The sequence below is a fragment of the Ixodes scapularis genome, unplaced genomic scaffold (assembly GCF_016920785.2).
Source record: "Ixodes scapularis isolate PalLabHiFi unplaced genomic scaffold, ASM1692078v2 PGA_scaffold3__209_contigs__length_174095766, whole genome shotgun sequence".
In the NCBI taxonomy this organism is placed as follows: domain Eukaryota; kingdom Metazoa; phylum Arthropoda; class Arachnida; order Ixodida; family Ixodidae; genus Ixodes; species Ixodes scapularis.
Window position 1 is genome coordinate 115,789,593 of NW_024609868.1, and position 22,499 is coordinate 115,812,091.

A 22,499-nucleotide genomic window follows, 5' to 3' on the forward strand; every position below is an offset into this window, starting at 1 on the left:
TCTTTCAAAACAGTAAGTGCCTCGCAAACGATGGGGTCGGCGACAGCGGTCCCGCAAACAGGTGCCATGTCACCTCCGTTTGGGGAAGTCCCTTCAGTTGAATTGAGGTAGGGAGCTCAGTTGACCTCAACTGTCATTAGCGGCTTGATGACAGTTGGCGCCGCTGTGTAACTCCGGCCGATTGCGATTGAGTCAACTGTTGTGGACTCAATGGCAGTTGAGAGCACTTGTGTAACCAGGGTACTAGAAACCTTCTTAAGTGCCCCTTATATATATTGTTTCACTGATAGCTGGCATTGATTTAAAAATATGTTTAAAACCGAAATTTACACAAAATTGTGTAAAGTTTGGTTGCAGACAAAGCTTGCAAATATACGGAGATGAATAGGAGATGCTGTGGCCCCATTTTCTCCCTAAACATTTTCAATAACTGCCCATAAATTTTTATTTTGATGATGCAACGTTCTGAAACTTCGGCACTTTGCTTCAGCCGATAGGTCTACATTCTTGCAGAGTTTGAGCTCGCCGTGATGCCCAGTTTATTTTTGCAGCCCGAAAAACACTGTTCAGTTTTTCACAAACTCCCTGCACTCTCTTGCCTAGGAACATGGAGTGGTTAAAGATTTAGCGGAGTTAGAAAAAACTGTTGTAGATACCATGCAATACACAAATATTTATTCTTGGTCGAACTTCAGTGCTCTCAATAATGACGGGAATTGCTATGCAGGCACCTTGCATGAATTGCTAAGCGGGCACCTTGCATCTTCTTGATCAGATCTTTTTTGGTCTCCGTTACAATAAGCAAAAAAAGTATCGAGTACATCAAAATAAACTTTCAAACAGAAAAGTAATACGAAGCATGTTCGCCAACTGAAACCGAGATGTCATGTTTTCATTCTTTCTTGATAGTGTCGTGGAGAAAATGGACGTCTTTTTCTCCGTTGATGACGAGTCTGATATTAGCAAACAACAGTTTATTTAACGAATATGAGATAGATTCTTTTGCAACAGATAGGCGTCACCAATTCGTCAATGAACTTTGGAGAATATTCCTAACCTCTGGCGACTTCCCCTGCCGTCCTCCTCGACCACACACACCCTCAGCGGGTGCCCCGACCACAGCCAAACTCAACAAACAAGGATCCGCACAAAGGCGGGCGAGCCGAACCCCTCCACAACCGTAAGGGATCCCAAGTTTGCGAGTTAGGGGGCGGAAGACTCCAGAGCCGAAGGGGGGTCGGACGTAGAGGTTGGTTTCCAGGGGAAGGGTGATGGACAAGGCTTGGTATCCAAGCGCCAAGTCCTCGGCGAGCCCTTGGCGGCTGCTTATATTGCGTTCAGCAGCATTCTGGAGCAATTCAGTTTACCAATCAGAAGGTTGTGGAAGGACCAATCAAGAGGAGTTTCTTCAGGACCAATCAAAAGGCTCGAAACCCAAAGCAAACATCAGCATGACAAAAACAAGCACATACACAAGACAAAACACATTTCGAACAAAGTTTCAAAAGATTAGTTAAAACAAAACAAGGTATGTACAAAGACACTACAACAAGACCAGGCGCGTACATAAAATGTCAGTAACTAAAAGGAAGTACACAAGTGCATAAACAACAAAACTAATCTATATGGCACCAAAAACCATCCCCACTCAACGCCTGGTAACTATTCCGAAATTCCTCGAACCTGGCTCTCTGTAGTTAACCACTGCCGACGACCAGGGCTTCAAGAAGAACGGTTCGGTTGGTTTGTGGACCAGGGGCCGTAAACATGTCAAAGAAAGACACAGATCATGTCACTGGACACCCGGAGCAGGGTTCTTCGTGAATTACTCTGAGGCAAAGCCCTCATCTGCCTCGCCTCGCGGTCAGGGTGTCCCGTGGAGGGGCCCCAAAACAAAGCAAAACTAAAAAAAAAAAAAGCCGCGAAGGCAAAACTTTGCGACAATAGCATCAGAAACCTCAGCTAACCTAAGTGGGAAACAGGAAGTAAAGCACTCACCTCCGAGCATCAAATTATTAGCCGGATAGTAATTTTCCTCTTAACACGCCTCCGAGCGCCACTAGGCAAGCTTCACGACTTTGGGATCGAGGTCGTCGGTACTCGTCGGTCTAAACTTTTTTTATTACACTTTATTACACTGCAGTACAATAACTAAACGTTTGTTTAGTTATTGTACTGCAGTTTCTGCCAGCGCTTTCTGATCGGTTCACATTGTTTCCAGGCGCCATGGAACTTTTTTGGACCAAACATGGACAACAAATGGATAAGGTTTTTCAGCAAAATGTTTCAACCGGTGGATGCAGTATTTGTTATCAAACGTACACAGCCGTACACATTAAAGAAAAAACTACTATAAGTGAAAACAATTAAAATTATTTAGCCAGTGACAAAAATGAACTTGCAAAGCCAACAAAAAAGGTGCAAAAAAAAAAAAATCCAATCCAAAAAATCCAATAAAATCCAATCTTCCCCCCACCCCCGTGATGCTCACGCATGTTATAGTTTCGCTTTCACTTTCCTTTATACGTCCACAGTGAAGCGAAGTGCAGGGGAAGCCTTCCTACACTGCAAGTGGAACATTAGAACCAGCAGAGGGACTCTTTCAGTCAGGTGAGCGATCAAAGTTCCCAGGCAATGCTTGTTGTCTGTGTCGAGTGACCAGGAGTTGAGGTGTCGGGCGACGAAGAGCGAAAAGCAATCCCAGATGTCTGGTCAGGACCAACGAGAGGGTGACCACCACTGGTACAAAAACCAGACTTGTCGGCTTCAGCCTTTCTAACTCTTGAGAATCATGGGGAGAACACACCGAAAGAAACAATACTTGAGGACGAAGCCTTTCGTCGTGCCAAGGTCCACACGGCATAACAGAGCTTTGCGGGCAAATCAAGCGGAAACTACTGCCAGTGCCAAAACTTTCGCGGAGCGCCAGGACGCTCACCCGGGTTCCTCACGCGAAGCCGGCGAGAGCCATTATATCGAACAGGTCAGTGGATTTCTCCGTGACAAGTGCGCGAGCGAAATTGACACAAGTCAACAAACCAGAGAACAGTCGTTGCCAGAAGCTTCTGCGATACCCGACGACTACGACGGGGTGACAAGCGACGCCAGCAGCTCTACACCCGCTGAAGAATCGGAAGGAGTTAGTCAGTACAATGATGGATCTCTCCCAAGCTCCGACGACGAAGTGCACTCCGATGACGACAGAGAAGGTGGGGCCGGCAATCCCGTGGGCGCGGGTGAGGGCGATCAGCTTCCATTTGGCGACGTTCCTCTGCCAGGTTCAGGTACCACAGTTATGATGGCCATCGTGCTTTTAGCATTGTTCGTTATCGCTCATGTGCTCTCTGGGGCGGCGCTCGACGATTAGCTGTGCATCACGAACGCTCTCTTCGGTTGCATTGCAATGCCACCATCCAAATACCTTTTCCACATGCTGTGGAGCAAGGACAACGTTAACTACTTCTACTACTGTGAAGCCTGTGAGACACTTCTGAGCTTGAACATGACCTGCAAGATCTGCAACACCACGTACGAGTTAAGGAAACTTCGAGCTAATGACTGTTTCTTTGTGATCATGAATCTTCGGAATCAAATTCAGCACCTAGTGATATGGAGCAGGCAGGCACTTCATGAAAACCTTGAGAAGATTGATGCAACTACCGCAAATGAAAACATCAATGACATCACAGCAGGGGCCGTTAACAGAAAGCTTAGGGAAGACTGGAACATTGCAGTATGGTGATCTGACCATTATAATCAATAGAGATGGCAGCCCGCTCTTCCAATCAAGAAACTCAATCTGTCCCGTCCAGTTCATTATCAATGAGCTTCCTCCTGAAATAAGGTTCAAGCACCCAACACTTGCTGGTCTGAGGTTTGGGAAAAAACACCCTAAAATGACCCTGTTCCTTGGCAAATTCGTCGAACAATTCACAGCATGGAGCCACTCACATGGACCCACATGATGAAGACATACCACAGCAACGTTTACACTCTCTGTTGTTGCGTAGATGCACCAGCACGAGCAGCAGTGCCAAACTTTATGCAGTTCAACAGCTTCTTTGGGTGTCCATGGTGCCTCACAAAGGCTGAGCATAAAGAAGGTAATAAACTTTGCAATATGCTCATGACTGAAATAAGAGCCGAAACGCAAGCACCCCGACAGTGCTGATGACCCTACTAGAAAGCCCAGAGACAATCGGCACAAAGAACGGAACAGCCGCAACACTGGCATTTCTCTGCATAAGCAATGTGCTGAATGCATGTGATGCAACATAATGACAAGGTTTTAGACCAAAACATTTGATTTTTTTTGTTCTTAAAAGAGCCAAATCCAGAAACCAAAGCTAAGCCAATTCTTGTTAAAATTTGGAGTATATTTGGGTGTGCAGTTTCCAAAAGGTACCACACCGAAATCAGTCATATGTAAGAAAACCCACTGTACAGGTGGCCGCGGTACAGGGCTCAAATTTATACTGATGAGCAAACTTTCACGTTTATCTCAGATTTGCTTCAGGCGGGTTTGGTTCTTTTAAAAAAAACGAAACCAAAAATCTATGCATTGTGAGATAAATAGAGCATGTGAATAGATCATTTTTAATGTCCACACTGCTCTAAATTCAAACCAACCACCTTGATTTTGAGGAAAAAAAAGACCCTAGAAGCTCGCACTGTACCTAAATAAGTGTAATGGTGAGCAAGCTCAATGGTTCAGTTATATTATTGCATCAGAAGTGCCAGGTAATAGCGTAATAGATTTCAGTCTCTGAAAGCCGTTCATACATTAGAGTGTTTGTTTTCATGCAAAATCCAGCTTTATTAAAGAAATATTTGCACGTCAAATCTTTTTATTTGAAGGTGGCAGAAACTATAATTTCTAATTAAAAATGGAGCAATGATATTTTGAGTCTCTCTTTAATTATAGTCATATGTGCAATTACACCTAAAGACACATTAAGCAATAAAAACTTACAGCTGTAAGAATCACCACTGCCAGGAATAAAGTGTAACTTGTTTCCCTTCAGAGCAGAAATTAAGCCCAGTATTTTCCAATTTGGAAATTTGCAGGGACCAGATCTTATTATTCGCTACCTCATTTAGATTTCTGAAAGCTAAAGGAAATTAAATATTTTTATGCACTCAGTTTGGAGAAACTGAGACATTAGAAACAACAAATTTAATTTTGAGCACAGACTTCTTATAAGACACCACATTTGGATTCAAAATTGCGTATGAGGCCGATTGTGAGCGAATCTTGATCCACTTACAATAAATGCAGTTCATCCACTATGCAAGTCTGCTAAAACAGGTGTCCGGGTGCACTTTGTTGTTTGCAGGAGGCATGTGATACCTATCCTCGACCCTTGGACCAGTACAAACACCAGCAGGAGTAATTCGGGATGCACAACTGGCAGTTGAACTAAACACGGACATCAATGGCGTGAAGGGGCCCTCACGTCTGACGAACCTGATGGGATTTGACATTGTCTGGGGCTACACGGTGGACTATATGCATTGTGTGCACCAGGGAGTCTCAAAGCAGATAACCGAGTTCCTCGTCAGCTCATCCCACTCACAGGCATTTTTCTACATCGGTGAGGACTTTAAACTCTTATAGCTATCATGTTTTACACTGGGCGAGTAAGGAAGGCATGACTGGGCAACACTCAAGAAGTCCAAATAGTGACACTGTAGCCATGTGGATTATGCATAATTGCTGGCTAACTCGCTACAAATAATCTCAAGAGGTAGAACGGTCATTTGGCTTTGATAGAAAACCTTTATGCATCCCTGGCTGTACGCCAAAAAAAACAAGGACGGAGGGAGGAAAAGACAACAATAGGCAGCATGTGCTTATGCCTAGTGTTGTCCTTTTGTCTAGTCGAAGTCGGAGCACATTTGAGATGCGCCCTGAACTTTTTGAGGTTGCCCAAAGCTAGCCTGCAATGCAGTTTGGTGTTGCGAACCTATGGCAGCTGGCGCAAAAACGTTGGGGTAGACCATGACTTTGCGGGCGTATTGTGCACACCTAAGCTCTCGATCTGCTAACACTGCCTAGCATAGCGGCTGAAGCCAGAACTCTTTGCGATGGACCCTCCAAGTGAATGAGAGCAATGAAACGAGGCGTGCGACAACATATTGTCAGAGTGCTCTTCCTGGCACCTTAACTGGCTCACGGGGGCCGTAGAAATGCTCTCTGCCAAATCATGCTGAAGCGATATAGAAACGCCAACCCTCGGTTCTGCTGGCACTGCCTTGTCATTGCAGGTTGCGCATAGTGATCGGTTGGTGAGTCTGCTGTCTTGCGTGGACCCAGGACCAAAGACGTCACGTTTTGCGCACTTTCGGTACCGCGGGTCTCCCTTGTCGGTAAAGAAGGTTTCCATGTCGTCCGGTTAAAATATGATGCACTGATAATTTGTTACTCTCTCTGTGCCTGCTGGCTTGCCTGAACCCCAAGAGACGCGGAAACCGCAAAAAAGGTAGATGCTTAAATATGATTGCAGGGCCCCTTTAATGCACCGCCAGTGCAAGAATTTGTGGTTCCCTTGAGGTTTTTTTTTATATTTTTTATTGTCGCAAGTGGTCGAACGCCCTCTGCAAATACATTCTGGCTGCACCACTGGCTAGAGACAACACAGTGCTGATGTTGAGACTAGATCAACATGGATGAATGTGTTGTCAACATAATTACAATCCTGCGGTTGTGAGCGAAGTGCGACGAGGTAGAGGGGCTTAGAGCGATAAACTGGTATCCCGTTCACCAGGCAAAGTGACCCCCCCCCCCCCACCCCTGGTTGTTATCGGATTGATCTCACCGTTAAACATGTGACCGTGCCAAATCCTGAGGCTTTTACGCAACACTGAGCCGAGGTTTGTAATACGATCGCTGTAAAAAACGTGAATAACTTATTTATCAAGACTGTATGCTTCAGAGATCAGTGTCTAACTTTGATAAAAGCCCAAAATACAGCACCGTGGCTGATGGCATCTAGCAGAGCTGTAGCGAACCTGCCCGTGTTTTTGTCGTAAAAGCACATTTTGAACTTAAAACAAACGAAACATAACTTATCTTGTCGGTACTGTTATTAAATATCAATAAGCAACTATCTGTGCGCGGTACTTCGTTAAAATCTAGACGTGAAACTCTAAGGTCACGTGGTCAAAAATGTGCAACATGGCGGCCACCGGGTGGGGGTCACTTTCAGCTGCCCGCTTATCGCTCTAAGTCCCTCTCTACCTCGTTGGCGAAATGCCAGGATTGAAGACAAAACATACAGGACAGCACAGATGCAAGAAGCCCCACCGTTATATGTTGTTATGCAGATTTTGTTTTGTTTCGGGGTCTTAACAAGTTCATTACAATAAGTAACCTTCACTAGTTCATTCCTCTCTTTACATTTTGTTTATTTGTCTTCTTGTGTTTCAGAACACCTTCTGCAACAGTTTGTGGATAGTGCTGCAAGCCTGTATGGTGAATCATTTATGCGTTTTAACATTCACCAACTGCTTCACCTTGGAAAGGCGGCACGGCAGATGGGCCCGCTGTGGGCACATTCAGCCTTTGTCTTTGAATCCGGCAATGGGAGCATCCTCAACCTTGTAACAGCAACTAAAGGAGTACCACTACAAATTGTTGAGAGGGCATTAATGGCTCAACAAGTGGATGCAATTGTAAATGCTGACAAGCTGCCTCAAAAACTCACAGAAATTGCCAAGCGACTTCTAGGGGAAAAAAAAGTCCAGAAGAGCACTTATGTTAGGGAGGTGTGCCTTCTCGGCACGGGCAAAGTTGTCGTTTTCATGTTGGCGGAGCAAGAGAAACAACATGTTCATGTTCATGAACACGTTCGGACAATCCTCAAGGACTGGCCATGAGTACCTAAGAATGATGTGCAAAGGTATAAAGAGTATCACAGTGTAAACTATGTGAGAGCTGTCAAATCTGACACAACAGTATTTTCTAGAACAGAAGGCCTTTACTTTATTATTAACAAAATTGTCACCCTAACTATCGCAGACAAAGAGAAAAGTGTCCTGTTCTGCACAAAAGTAGTGCCCATTGAATCAGCTCAGTTTCTTGGCCACATAAAAGAATGCTTTGTGTCACAGCTTCTGACACCTTCTGTGATTGATTCAGATGACATTGAGGGCTGCTGCTTTTTGATGGACTTCAGCTTTGAGGATTGCATGTACATTGCAAACCTCCCAAATTATATTGAAAGGGACTAATGTCATGTCTTTGAAACTTTCGAAAGGGACAACAAGTTTAAACTGATATTTACCAGGTCCACTGCTGACTTCTAGATCTCTACTCAACGGTTCACCTCTACTGCTGTGAGGACGAGCAGACGGGAGGAGGGACTTCTTCACCCACAGCGTTGTTTAAACAGGACTGTGGGTAACAAACCCTGGGTTGAGAAGCATTTATTCCTTCTTTCTGCTGCCTTCACAGCAGTCGAGGCGAACCACAAGTCAAGCTAGCCAACTCAGCGGTGAACCTGGAGGATAGCAATGCAGCCTGTTGGTCTTTCTCAGCTTCCTAAGACCATCTTTGTGCTTTTTACGAAAGTTTGTTGTCTTGTTTTGGGCAACTGTAAAGCTGGGTAAAGTGAAGCATTCCTTTTTGTATCAAAAAGCAAAGCAAACTTGTGAGCATTTCATTACACAACCTGAGATCGGCAACTGGTTTTGAGATTTGGCGACACTGGTTCATGCTGTAGATGAGAAAATTAGCAAGGGCTGTATGGCTGCTGGTCTGGAGTATTTAACATGTGTCACACAGCTGCGATATCAAAAGCATGTGCCAGTACAATGCTCATGAAGATCGAAATGGGCCAGGATCCTTGGAGTTCGTGGGTGACAGCATTTGCTTGGAAAGAATGGTGCAGAAAGAAAGGACAAACCAGAAACATCCTCTTACAGTTTTTGACATGACCTCTTTGACCCTCTCTATTCTTTACCTACACTTATATAGTTCTTGACTTTAACAAACAAAAACCATGAGTTGTGCTATAATTCAACATTTTTGTCAATAAAAATGTTTTTTGGTGGATGCTTTTCAACAGGATTCTCTATTTACTTGGAATGGAGAGCGTGCTGGTAACGATAATATAAATAAAGGGACGAACATAAAACACAAGGACGGACAAGACGATTTCCCAACTGGCAGCAGATGTTTAATGACAACTTTGACGACCCTTCTTTACATCACTTATATTCGGATTGTCTTACTTTCAGCGTTCAGTGCACATTAAACTAGCAAATTTAGAAGCCATATAAACATCTCGCCGGGTGCCTTCCGTAATGATGATCTCGCATGCAAGTAAACTGAAAAAGCTATCTTGTGAAAATCTCGTATGAAAAAAAGCTCACCATAAAATGCTATCAGAGATAGTTAAGTGCATAACTATATGATACACTAAGTTTGCCAGCATTCTGATGAAGCTCGTCGGAACTGGGGGGTGTATTCACTTTTATGCATCCAAAGCACATGTGCATACTTGCAATAAACATTTGTGAGCAAAGCTCTTGTCAGACTGTCCAGCATGGATTGACATAGATGTCTGCATACTTGTGAATTAAGGATGAAGAGCATGTTCAGTGGTATCTTAATTTTCGGTTCTTTTCCTGTCTCTGTTTGGGGGATCGACGACACCTTCCAAAGCTTTCACGGCTGTGTCAGACAAACTGGCTTTTCTTAAGTTCAAGCTTTTACAGGCACAACCCTCCAACGGTTGCAAGCTGTCGGGGCAACAGGGAAACTCACAAATGCCGACAATAGTGCAAAATTCCTCAAAAACAATGATATAGAAACAACCGTTCATACACACGAGTTAAAGAAAGACACCTGCCAAGAGCTAGGAGACCAACACCTCCGAGGGCTGTAGATGACGTCGTTTTGCCTCAGTTGTATGTGATGTCATATCAAAGTGGTGGCAGCTACTCCTACTCATTGCTTGCTTCGACGTACGACGTCTTCAGTGTAAAAAAAATGCAGTGAAGAAAACGAAGAAAACGCTCGAAGTTTGGCCACCAGAAAGGACCAAATTACGTCAATGCAAGCTATCTACTAGAGAAGCAGGATTGGAATATGGAATTACTCAACCCTCGCATCTCTAGTGGTTAGAATGAACCGATGGAGTACAATTCTCGCAATCAGAAACTTGTTACAGCATCAAGCAGTTTGAATAGCATTCATTAAAGTCTTCAAACAGCTTGCTCAAGAAATGGAAAACTGGGCACATGTATTACATACTCTAAAGCTGTTAATTTGTGAAATGGTTTAAGCTATCAAAGAATCAACAGATGAGCGTAATTAACGAAGGGAAATTAAAGGTATTATACCGGGTGCCCCAAGTAGCGGCCAGGATCCTTAAATCGACCGCAAAATTCGGTTTCGTAACCTATCTCGCTACGATTTTGTGCAGCATTGCCCACAGATGGTGCACTGTTTTTTTTTAATTTGCAAAGAGCAAACTTACCTGAGGAAAAAGTAAATAAGCATTGTGTTCGTTGATAACCACGATCACCAGGACTACGCACCCTACACGTCAATCAGAAGGAAGCGCTACCTCGCACTTCTCGAACCGCCGGCCTCAATTGCAGCCGCCTAGCGAGACGCGGCTTATTAGCTGCTTAGTCATGGCTTAGTGGCGACGTGGATGGCACGGCGATTTGCAATATCGCCAAGCCGAAGACAGAGCCAACGGAACGGAAAGAAGCCGAGATGGCCAAGCCACTGTCGACCAGTGATGCAGTCTCTTCGGCTTGATGTCACGATCGGTTTGTCGCCGTGCCACGCAGGTTGGCTTTGCTGTGCGGTACGGCTGGTGCGGCTGTCGGGTACTTGTGGTGCACATTATTCGAGACAGTCGCCCAAAGACGTCGCCATCATCTCTGTGAAGAAGTGATTGAGGAATGTGTGCGAGCTCAACGTCAGTCTATGTTCTGTTTCGACATGTATGGAATGTGTAACGATACCGGTGGTAAATGATGTATGTTTTGCTGAAAGATGACTTCGCCTACGTCATTGGACGCAAAATCATACCAGCCACATCGAATCATATCGGCAAGCAAACTGACTGCCACTGTAGTCAGACGCGGAACCCGTAGCGGTGCCAGTATCTCCAGTTATGCAGAACACCGAACCAAACTAGCTGCATGCATAATAACAACAAATAGTGGCGGTGTCATACCAGAACTGTACAAGCAGCAGGTATGTTTCCTGTACGTTTTTCCAATAAAATAATATGAAATGAACACAAAAAAAAAAAAACACACCCGAGACTGCGGTGACGACAGAAACACGAACGGAAGAAGTATCGGAAGAACATACACAAGAGCAACGGCAGCACTGTGGGACAAAAGGCTTAACGTTGTTGACCCATCTCGCTTGTGTCGCTCCCGCGGCGATGACTGGATATTTTTACCGTTCCTTTCCCTTCTGAAATGTTTCAGCATTTCTTTTCAGACAGTCAGCAACTCACACACAACATAAATTTACCAGAATCGAAGCCCACCTGTTTGCGGGAAGAAAACGTTGCACCAGAGCCCGTTCATTCGAAAAGTGTGGGGAGCTGCGAGGACTGCGCATAATCCCGCGGTTACGGGGATAATCATAAGTATAAATTTGGTACTTTCAACCTTGATAACGTATTGCATATTATGTTTATATTATATATATAATAAATTCTACAAGACTGCGCTTTTAAAACGTATATTCATGTCGGATAAACGCACACGAATACCACCGCGTCGCTCGACAAGAAACATTTTTTTCACGTCTATACCACATATTTTTTCCAGTAGTTGTGCCGTGGCCTTCCTTCTCCGACATTGTGATGTAACCAATCGGAGCGCTACTACCTTCTTTCTAGAAGGTGTTGGTTTCGGCGTTTCGCCGCAGCAAAACACCCGTTACATGACTCTCCTCTCACCCATTGTCTGCCGCTCTACCTTTTCACTTCCGGCGGTTGCGTCTTGTGGCGATCTGCCAGGCATTGTCAGTATAGAGGAGGCTATAGATAGGCACAGCACACCGGGGTGATACTCATCTAAATTGAAACAGGCATTGGTAAGTATTGAATAGACTACTTCCAAAAATCTCTGCATGCACTACTGCGCGCCCAGTATTATGAGACCTCTTTGGTCATGAAGAGGGTGGCATGGTTTCGATTTCGGTCGTCCCGGTGACGAGGTAGTGCATCTCAGCACTGCACGAAAATAAATGCAGCGCCCGTTTGCGGTGCACCTATTCATCTTCATGAAAGCTCCCGTTGAAACACTGACCTCCAGAGCCCTTAAGGACCTGCCTAAGTGCCACTAAATAAGCTGCGCTTCAGAGTAACGACACTTGGCCATACTGTGGCTTAAAATCATGATTGCCAGTTATCTGAAGGTTTATCTAAAATCACAGGAAACGCTTTTTCGTCCTCATTAAATGTTTAAATCGATAATACACGAGCTTCCTACGAGCGAACCTAATGCTGAAAAAGTCACACTTTTGAGTCATGACGATCGGCAGTGGCGTCTTGTCTGTACAAGCACCAAAATGGCGGCGCCCTACACAATGTCGTGAACAGAGTGCCGATACTCTAAGCGCCGCTCATTTAGTGGCTCTAGACATGCCTTAGGCTCAGTGAGGATAGGAGTATGGCCCGTCCACGTCCCATACCTTTCAAAAGGCATGGCCACCACTCCCGACTGCACCATGACCCTCCGCACTCGCAGATCATTCAAGAAGCCCATTGAGGAGAAGATGGAACAGGGTGACAGACCGAATATATACTTCTTCCATGTTCCTTTGTAGTACTCTTTACGTGCGCATAAACTCTGGCATGTTAAGAGCCCCCCCCCCCCCCCCCCCCCCTCCTCCCCCATTTTCCCCAAATTTGCTTTTTTGATTGAATTGGTAGGCCACACTATTATAAATTTCGGGAAAGTCACATATTCGAAAATTCAAGCATTGTATTTGGTCGTGACAGGATGTTGTGAAGTCAGGTTGGCAAATCGAAACCGAAACTGTGGCCAAGGGGTACCCAAGATGCTTTGGACGGCACTACGCCTTCATGTCCCAAGGAAGCTGCACTTACATTTTGCGGGTTGGCTTGGGATTCCGAAGCGGCTTCCGATGCAAGCCACTGCCTTCTCTTCCTCATCATCTCTTTCAACCCTAAAAACGTTGTGTGGAGAAAAAAAAAGGAAGACTTAATTATTGCTAGTACAATTTTCAGGGGTGATACGGCACAAACAGCTGTCAAGACCGTGTAGGTAGCGCAAACAAGAAACTACAAATTTTTGCGATGGCATTTAGGTATACAAGGTTGGCTTGCTTTCCCATTTCGTTATCTTCTACAGTGAACATTTCATCCTGATATTTAATTGCAACGTTACATAATATTTGCGCAAGAGGTACAGAGCTTTGTAGAAGTTTTACATGTTTTGGATTCTCAAGGAACCGACGCCGCTGTCAATTCAGAAGGGGGAAAAAATCATTATCACGCCATATACTTTTACACCGGTATGGAAACGTATAGTGAAGTGAGTTTCCTTGTTCTAGACCGCGGAAGTCTTTTGGCCGGCCTGTGGCTGGCCGTGGTCCTTCCAGTGAAGTCTGGCCGGCGGCCCGCTCCCACCAACACGAAAATAATCATGCGTAAATCAATGGCGCCACAACGAGCACCAACCGTGTAAACAAATATCAGAAGCAAAAAAAAAAACTGCCATCGTAATGCAGCAATAAGGCTCTGGGAGCATATTCATGCGGAGGGAAAAAGAAAAAAAATCAAGGGTTCCAGCGTTCGTTCACCACACAAGAGGGGAAAAGTATAGAAGGCGGCAAGGCAAGGGAATTTATTAGACGAACAGTCAAGGCGACATTCGCAGAACTTGAACTGAACAAGATTGGAATGCGTGAATGCGCCATAATGACGCATTCACACTGGAAGCGGATCCGCGTTCGCAAAGCGGTTGCGGATGCGGTTCGCGAGCGACCTCGTTCAGACACACCGAGAGGCGGTTGGCAGTTTCTCGGCGATCACGCGTGATCTTTTGAGACTTGCGCTTGGCAACCCTGTTTTAAAATCCAAAATCCACTTTAATCCACGATCTAAAGCCAACATTTTGCAATTTTGTCACTCTGAAGATTTTTCTTGGGGATGTTCGCACGCATCATAAGTTTAGGCAGCAAAAAAAAAAAAGGCATGGACTCGCCAAACTTGTCTGTGATTCCCTCTACTTCGCCTACAAGCAAAGCCCAGCTAGTAGCGCCTTGCTGACTCAGGATGCCCCCGACCTTTTTTTTTTCGAAGTGGACCCTTCCCGCATGAATAGCTGACCCTGCTTTCCCGGTTAGAGGGCTAGTTTTCCCCCCTCATTCGCTCTTATCATTTTCAAAGTTGTGAGCGGTGGGGTGAACCGTGGTGCGGGGAATGTGTTCGGTGCTAGCCGGTCGTGACTTCGTTGGTGGCGGACTCTCCTCTCGTCACTCGCACGTCGACCGAGTCTACTGTTTGTTTCACATTAAGCTCAAATAAACGCCGTATGGATTACCCCTGCATTGTCTGGTACATACACTTTGTTCCTTGAGTATGTTTCTTTTGTTTTCTCTTGCTAGTTGTAAACGTTACAGGTCGAGCTAGCGCAGGTACCCTGCCCGCTCTGCGGTAGTGCGTTGGCTACGCAATCAGGCTCACGACGTCTCTATCGGCCTTCGTTTTGTTCATGCATGGTGTCGAAAGCTTTCAATAGTTCACGCGACTATCGTGAGTAGAAAAGCTGACGTTTCGGTCGACCAGGGGCCGGTTCCGACGTTCTACCGACGACTAACAAGGCAGCGAGCTTCGGGCCTGTGGCACCCAGAATAATAAATAAACTCTTATCCGAACCAAGTCACCGGTGCGAAGCCCGTTAAAATTACGAGTCATTTTTTTTCGCGATGGATTCAAGTGACGGACGTGAACATCACGTTTTTCCGTTTATTTGTCTGCTGTGGCGCTAGGACTACAGCGCCTTGGACGCCCACTGGCGACAGGTGCCATCTTGTTTCGAAAGTCACTGACGTCACGTCAGCATCGCGTTGTGATTGGTTACCGCTTTGCGGTTCATGAAAGCGGTTGGGAGAAATCGGTCCCGAAGCGGTTGACAAAAACACGCTCCAACCGCTCGGTCCCAGGGTTGCCAGGTTGGGCAATAAATAGCCAAATTGGGCTAGTTTTATTTGCAGTTGGCAGGAAAAAATGGTAGTTGGCTATTTGGCTAGTATTGGGCTATTTCTAACCTGTGCATTGGGCTATTTCTGACCTGTGCACTGAGCAATTTCTGACCTGTGCTGGAACCAAAATGCCTGAAAGCACTTGGGTTTATAGGTTCGAATGTATATTTAAAGTAAGTTACGTGAACATTTGGCGCTTCAGTCCCTTAACCCTGATAAGTTTGCGACAGCAAACTAATTCGTCTTCTTTTTGCGCGCTTTGTGCAATTGTTTACCTCCGAATGCAAGCATGTGCTGTTATTCCTTCATCTCAACAAGTGACGGTGCGATTCCTTGCGGCCTTAACAGCACCTGTTCTGCGCATTCTTTAGGTTGTTTGAATTCTGCATAGTTCTCCCGTGACGTCATTCTGGTCACCAAGCGTCCCAATATAGTGGAAGGTATGTTGTCATGCGCTTGTATGAGCGTTCCAGGAATTTCGTCGAACGTGCAAGGGACGCCATTTCTGGGGCATTTAATGGATAAAAATGTATTATGTGTCTTTTCTTTTCAAAATAAATGTTTCAAATGGTGAGTTTTTTGTTTTTTTTGCTATTTTGGGGTTATTTTTCTGGATCGACATTTGGCTATTTTTGGGCTATATCTCGTAGACGTTTGGAGTTCAAACACCTGGCAACCCTGCTCGATCCTAGCCGCTTTGCGGTTGAGATCGCGCGGATCCGCTTTGCGTTTGCGGATCCGCTTCCAGTGTGAACGCGCCATAAACGTGGGGCACGATCTTTTGTCCTCTGCACTGTTTGGATCAAGAGTTCACCGATAAGACAACCTTGACAAAAGACCTCTCACCCGGAGAAAGTGAGACAGGTTTCTGGAGGGAACGTTGCACTATTGTCTTCCCGCAACAAAAAACAAATAAAATGAAAAATCGCGACGTTATTTTTGTAGCCTCGGTTACTATAGCTGCGATGTAGAAACAACCGATACTGGCCATTTTTCGTCGACCGTCGCATCATGAAACGCCGTTTAATTGAATTCTGAACGAATACGAGATCATTAAAGCGCTCTTAGAAGCTCTGCATATCGCAACAAAGCCTTGTGGAGGTTTCTAAAACCATTTTGGTTATCCTATCAAATCATCGAATAAAAACTTGTTGCGCGGTGTGGCAACGTGGTACCTGACAGCGAATAATTCTGTGCCAGACAGGAAATATGAACAAAGCGCGTAAAGAAAACTATGTCGATAGGAAACCTATACTTGCTTTGACCGCACAGTCCACATGAGAGGAAATACCAAATGCCCCTGTTGTTTGGTCTTTGCGGTAGTGCGACGAAACCACAAAGCTGTGTCATGTCGGGGCATATTATAACTTGATTGGAACGAAAATCGCACAAAGGGCCTGTTAACAAGTTGGCTGTTTACAGTGGTAGCGTGCGCGCGTGCAGTTCTATACTTTTTTATAGGCGTGGAGAGGAAAGGAGAAACTTGGCGAATAACTGAACAGTCGCAAAAACGACATGCTACGGCAAATCACGACGCCTTCACGTCCGTAAATGCAAGCGTCCTCGCGCGCGCATTACTTTAGGTGCGCGTTACGTGAAGCCAGAACGCGCGATTGTGCGTGCGTCAGGCGTGTTTTGCAGCCCACGCTTCCATGAAACACGGTCCATCTAAAAAAAGACGACCCCTTCCAACTTCTACGCTGGTGTGGGGAAAACAATCTGAGCGTGACGCTCGATACGTTGACGAGTCGCACAGATACACGCCCGCAATCCGTTTCAAATGGACACCTGGCTAAAGAAAAGCAAGAGGAAAGGACTTGCCGGCGTCGATGATAATCGCCTCCTCGGGCTCTTCCCATCTGTTGACATCCACGCGGGACCCGCGCAAAGGTCCGATGGCGTCCGCGTCGTTCGTGAGACGTTCACGGATCTCCTTGCTTTCCAAGGCCGAGAGCGGGCAGACATCCAGCGCGTTGTCGAGGACCCACCTAATCAAAATGAACTTGCTCATCGTGCAGAGAGTACACACGGCACACACACGAAAACGAACGTCAAGTTCGATATGCGCTGCGATTGAAGCGCCTATCCAGACGAAAGCATGAATGAATGGATGGATAGATGGCAGAGCTCTGATAGATAGATAGAGCATGCTAACGGCTGTATCCTTGAATACGGAAGGTAGCTTGCGCCACCTATCCTAGGGACTAAAATATCATACCTTTTCTCGTTCTTCTGAGCCGATATGTTTCTCCCCCTCACTCTTTTTTGTAAGAAAGACAAGTTGGAGAAGGCAGGAAAGGGCGCCCACGAGAAAAGCCGTTGTAGAAAGGAGGTCGCTCCTCTCCATTTCAGCTTTCCGAACCGATACCCGTTTCCACCTTTGCGTTTTGTTCATACGCGGAGCGGAGTACTTCTTGCGAGATTTGATCGTCGTAGGAGAAAGCGGTGCTTTTGGCGTTTCGAACGTGTTTGACTTTATAAGATAACGTATATATAATCTTAACTGCACCTACATTTATCTTAATTACCCATATAAAGCCGGAAATTAGAAATGCTACGTGAGGAGCCCAACTATTTTTTTACTAGGGAGGTGAATACGGGTATAGTTTCCGCCCTTTTGCCCCTCCGCTCTGTCTTTCTTAGGTTGTATTTGATCAAAGAGAATGGGGTCGCTGCCGAGCACATTGAGCCAAAACACGTAATCGCAAGTAATAAGGTTGTGCTTCTCGAAAAAATACGCGGACAAGGAGGTATACACGACGTTTCGGGCGGACGCCCTTCTTCAAGTAATTGCTCGAAGTAATTACTTGAAGAAGGGCGTCCGCCCGAAACGTTGTCCGCGTATTTTTTCGAGAAGCACAACCTTATTACTTGCGATTACGTGTATTTGATCATATCACCAGGCAGTGCGAGATATCGCTAGGTAAAATCACTTGTGCTTGGATAAACAATATAATAAGTGCAAAGTTGCAATTCTTTCGACATTAAAATCGTTGCACTACCCTTTTATATTTTTTCCCTATTTCTTCGTGCATAAAAGGTACACCAGCAAAGAAATATAACTATTATCTGCGCCATTTTGATTTTGTATTCATCTATTTACTTGTGTTTTCGTTCTCTACGTTTCGACTGAAGTCACGGAGCTCGTCGCAGCCTACAGGCAAGGGCGGGCGCAAGGGATTCGGAAGAGACAAGTCGCCACAGCAGGTTGCGGACACGGAGAGGGAGGCCGTCTCCAGATAGTATTACGAGGGTCTCCTATGTTAGAATTAAAATTAACTTTTGGGCTGGTTGGTTATACATTGTTAAAAATCAAAAGCGCAAACACCAAGAAAAAGAGGAGGGGACGGGACAAAGTGCTCTGTACTGTCCCCTCTTCTTTTCCTTCGTGTTTGCGCTTTTGGTTTTTGACAACCTCCCATGTTAGCTTCACAATGCCTGTCAACGCGGAGCATGCGCAATACCAAGGCAGCCGGCAAGACGTGCGCGTGGCTCCCGGCTGGTGGCGCTAAGCAGCGGGGACCATGGACGCCGGAGTGGCACTTACGAGGCCTTCGAGATTATCGCTATGTACAGATTAATTAGAGAAGGAAGCCACGGGCAGCAAAATGCTTTCAGACGGATTAGAGCGCAGCTGGAAAATAAGACTTGACGTGTCATTTTACTTCTTAATCAGAAAACAATATATGGAAAAGTGTTTATTAAAAAAAAAAACGATTAGAAAGCATTTGATGGCACATTTGTAGACCACATGTTGAACTAAACATTATACACTCAACTTCATATACTTCAAAGACAATCGTTCCGCTGCGTTGAATGACGTTCGTGGAGGCAACGGGCAAGATATTGACCTCTTGCCAGTGTCTGTCGTTTACGACGCAATTATTCTAGCTGAGAATGTGTATGTACACATCGCGACACTGTTAGCGCGAACACGACATCGGCTAATTTTCGTATTTTACTTCTAAATGGTATTAGCGAGCACGAAATTTTATCGGTTACATTATGAAACTAAATGAGCTCTTTCCGTAGCAATACTAACCTCGATGACATTTTTTGGTTTCAAGGGGAAAAACTGGAAAACCGGCGATCGCTTGTTCGCGCTAACAGTCTCGCGTTCTGTACAACAGAGTGCACAGTGACTGTGTCTCTGCGCGTTTGGAATTTACGAGGAAGAGGCTTCCGCACAAACTTGTTGTACACTTTTTTTTTTTGTCTGCTTTATTGAGAGCATTGTTGTGGCGATGACTTTCGGTGTTTTCGGGCAGGTACGACTCTCCTCCGCTATAGACCCCTTTCAAAAGTCACGTGCCGATTATTAGAAGGTCGGAACCCCTGCACAATGGCGGAACAACTGCGTCGAGGAACGTGCAAGTCATTCCATAAGATAGCGAACGTCGGAGCGCGGCCAACACTACGAGTAGACGAGCCAATCAAAGAGCGTCGAAAGTGCGACGTCACTGCGCTCATCCCCTTTTTTGTCTGTGTGCTTTTTTCAGTGTGCCGTGACGTTGAGGTTTTAGTCCGCCATTGTGCAGGCATTTCGCAGCTGCCAACAAAGAGCCGTATTTCGAAAGGGGTGTATAGCCGTAGCGGAGGAGAGTCGTACGGTGCTCGCTCTGCGAACCTAAGTAATAGAGTGTTAGTAGATCATTCCGATACCGCCGATAACGATACCCGATAACGATACCCGATAACGATACCCGATAACGATACCCGATAACGATACGATGTATGCGCAAAGACGGCGGCGGAGTATCGGGCACCGTTTTCGGAGTCATCCGAACGATCTACCAAACCTCTCTAGTATCTCGAAGCGTCACCAGTTCCTTACGTTTGCATGATAACGTCTGTCGCAAACATTGTGAGAATGTCGGGCAGATGAATTAGTTCGTCTGAAGGGGTACAGAAGTCCTGCTCCATCCAGGTGCTTTGTAATACCCTGCAAATCCCTCTAAGTGGTATTGGCGACGTGCGCGACCGAAAGCGTCGCTGTGGTCGGCCTTCCACGATTGGCCGAACGTTGACTATGACGTCAGAAAAGGATTTATCATCGACGGAAATAAGAGGAATGAAAGAACTTTAATTTCGACGGTGTTGGCAGTGTTCCTTTGAGAGCGCAATGATTTCAAGCTTCCACCATGCTATTTCCAAACACCATCGAACTTGTTGTTTGCAAGGTAATGACGTCACAAGGGGGAACCATAGGAGGGCGCCACCAAAACATCTCGCCGCTAATACTTACTGGCGGCCATACATGTGTCCGCTGTTGCAGAGCGCGAGTTCCACAACGCTTCCGAAACGTGCGCTTCACAAGCACCACCAAAATTGTGAGTCTTCTCGAAAGTTAAGTGAGGTATCGTTTCTAGCATCCGCTGTGAACGCGGCGCTCAAGAAGCCCTGAATAGGGCGCCCCTAGCGGCAAACAGGTCATTTTCATCGATAGGTCCTGTTTAGCCGCTGCACTCACATTGCGTTCGCTCAAGTTTTGCGCCACAAAAAGAGCTTCCGGAATTTTCTAAGAAACTAAAATCCCGTCGTAATAACGACGGGCAATTCGTCACAATAAATAGACCCTTTCCAAAATTCAGTCTGCCCACCTTTTGATGGCTGGTGAAGAAAGAATTTGAAGACAGAAACCGATGTGAAGCCTGAGCATCCAGACGTTAGTTCGCTGTATTGTTTTTTCGTGTCACCGTGACAAGACTTATAAGCTTCCACGCCCTACGCACTTGTGGCGCCCATGTAAGTCCTTGGAATACTCGTCTTCGGCACGCCCCAGGTACGACTCATGGCAACGAAATGTTAATTTCATTTCGAAGCGACGCGAGGTGTCGCTTCGACGCTGTGTTCGCCCCCGCAACGGTCTCCCTGTGTTTCTTACACCTCCCCTCATCCCCCTCCCCCCTTTCCCCATCGCCTCCCCAAGTCGAGCTCTGAGCGGCGAGCCGCCCCAGTAAATCTGTAGTTGCAAGTCGAAAGCTGTGTCGTCTGTTTCGTCCTCTTGTGTGTTTCTTTCGTTTTAATTCAATGTTCATTTAGAGGTTTACGCAACTACAAGCGCCTCGTACAGAGTCTTAAGGCCCGTTCGCACTCTTGCGACCGACTTCAACCGAGAGAGACCAGACCGGTTTTTAAGCCTTTTGCGACTTCTTAGAACCGGATGCGATGCAGCGGAGCTGGTCCTAAGAAGTCGCAAGAGGCTTAAAAACCGGTCTGGTCTCTCTCGGTCTAACTCGGTCGCAAGAGTGTGAACGGGCCTTTAGTATCTTAACACCATCAAAACTAAAAAAAAAAAAAAAAAAAACTGTTTATCGAAAAACACCGTAACCTTCATGCGTCTACCGTTGATGAATAGGTACCAGAGCACTGAATTTGTGAGAGTCTGTTGCTTCAGGGGTATTCACACGAGGGAGAAATCCCGGGGATTTCTCCCCGGCACGCGCGCATCACGAGACAAAAACGCGAGGCTTTTGTACATCGCAAAGCCTGACGTTTTCGTCGCAGGATGCGCGTGTCGTGGAGAAATCCCCGGGATTTCTCCCTCGTGTGAATACCCCTTTCCCGACGAGTAGACGGCTGGTTTCTCGATCGGCCGGGCGACGGTCGTCTTGTCCGGCGGCGTGTATGATGCTCCCTCCCCGGTCGTTTTGTGTAGTTTTATTTTTCTTACGGGAGACCGCGTGGGCCTTTCTGCCGACGCGGCCCCCCTGGAGAGCGTCTTCCTGTGTCTCCCCCTTCGGGATGACCCCTCGGGAAGAGATGTTGTTTTTTAGTTTGAATCTGGAGGCTTGCGCATTCTACGGGGCTTCTTGGGTTTCAACCTGGGGGTTCCGGAGAGGCGCCGCTATGTCTGCAACGGGATGCACGGACGAAGTTACGGAGCTGTCGGCTGTAGTCCGTTGGCAAGTTAACGAATGTGTATCGACGCCCTTGCCAACTATTGGACGGTGGATATCACGTGGCTCCAGCAAAGCTTTGAAATGATTGGTTGATCCTCTCTCGAGAGTGAGGGGGTCAGCGTCTTCAAAAGCCCGTGACGGGGGAGAGAGAAGCCCCTTTTCTGGCTTGAACTTGGACTAATTTGGAGGACGGCGAATTCCCTTTGCTTTGTATATACTGTGTACAATAGCTCGTCACGTCTAAATAAACAGTTTAGACGAAGTCCTCCCGCATCTGTCGCACTCTTCTGATCACCCACCGAACAAGGCTCATCAAACGATTGGCCCCGCAAGACACCGCCGGGCAGTCATCATCTATTCAACCAAGGGACGAACCTTTACTG

At 46.1% G+C, this 22,499-nt stretch overlaps 2 protein-coding genes across 2 annotated transcripts in view; one reads left to right on the top strand and one right to left on the bottom strand.

Moving 5' to 3' along the window:
• Nucleotides 1–17,305, bottom strand: part of LOC121837122 — a 44,080-nt gene extending 26,775 nt beyond the window's left edge. Inside the window, exons 1-2 of the mRNA XM_042292601.1 lie at nucleotides 17,036–17,305; nucleotides 13,095–13,174 (exon numbers count right to left, since the gene is read on the bottom strand). Of these exons, the coding sequence (XP_042148535.1) occupies nucleotides 13,095–13,174; nucleotides 17,036–17,225 (270 nt within the window). The 5' untranslated portion in view covers nucleotides 17,226–17,305. The remainder of the gene's footprint in view (nucleotides 1–13,094; nucleotides 13,175–17,035) is intronic.
• The window catches only part of LOC8025703 (choline transporter-like protein 4), a 647,806-nt gene that overhangs the window by 34,424 nt on the left and 590,883 nt on the right, over nucleotides 1–22,499 (top strand). The gene's annotated exons all lie outside the window — the stretch shown is intronic.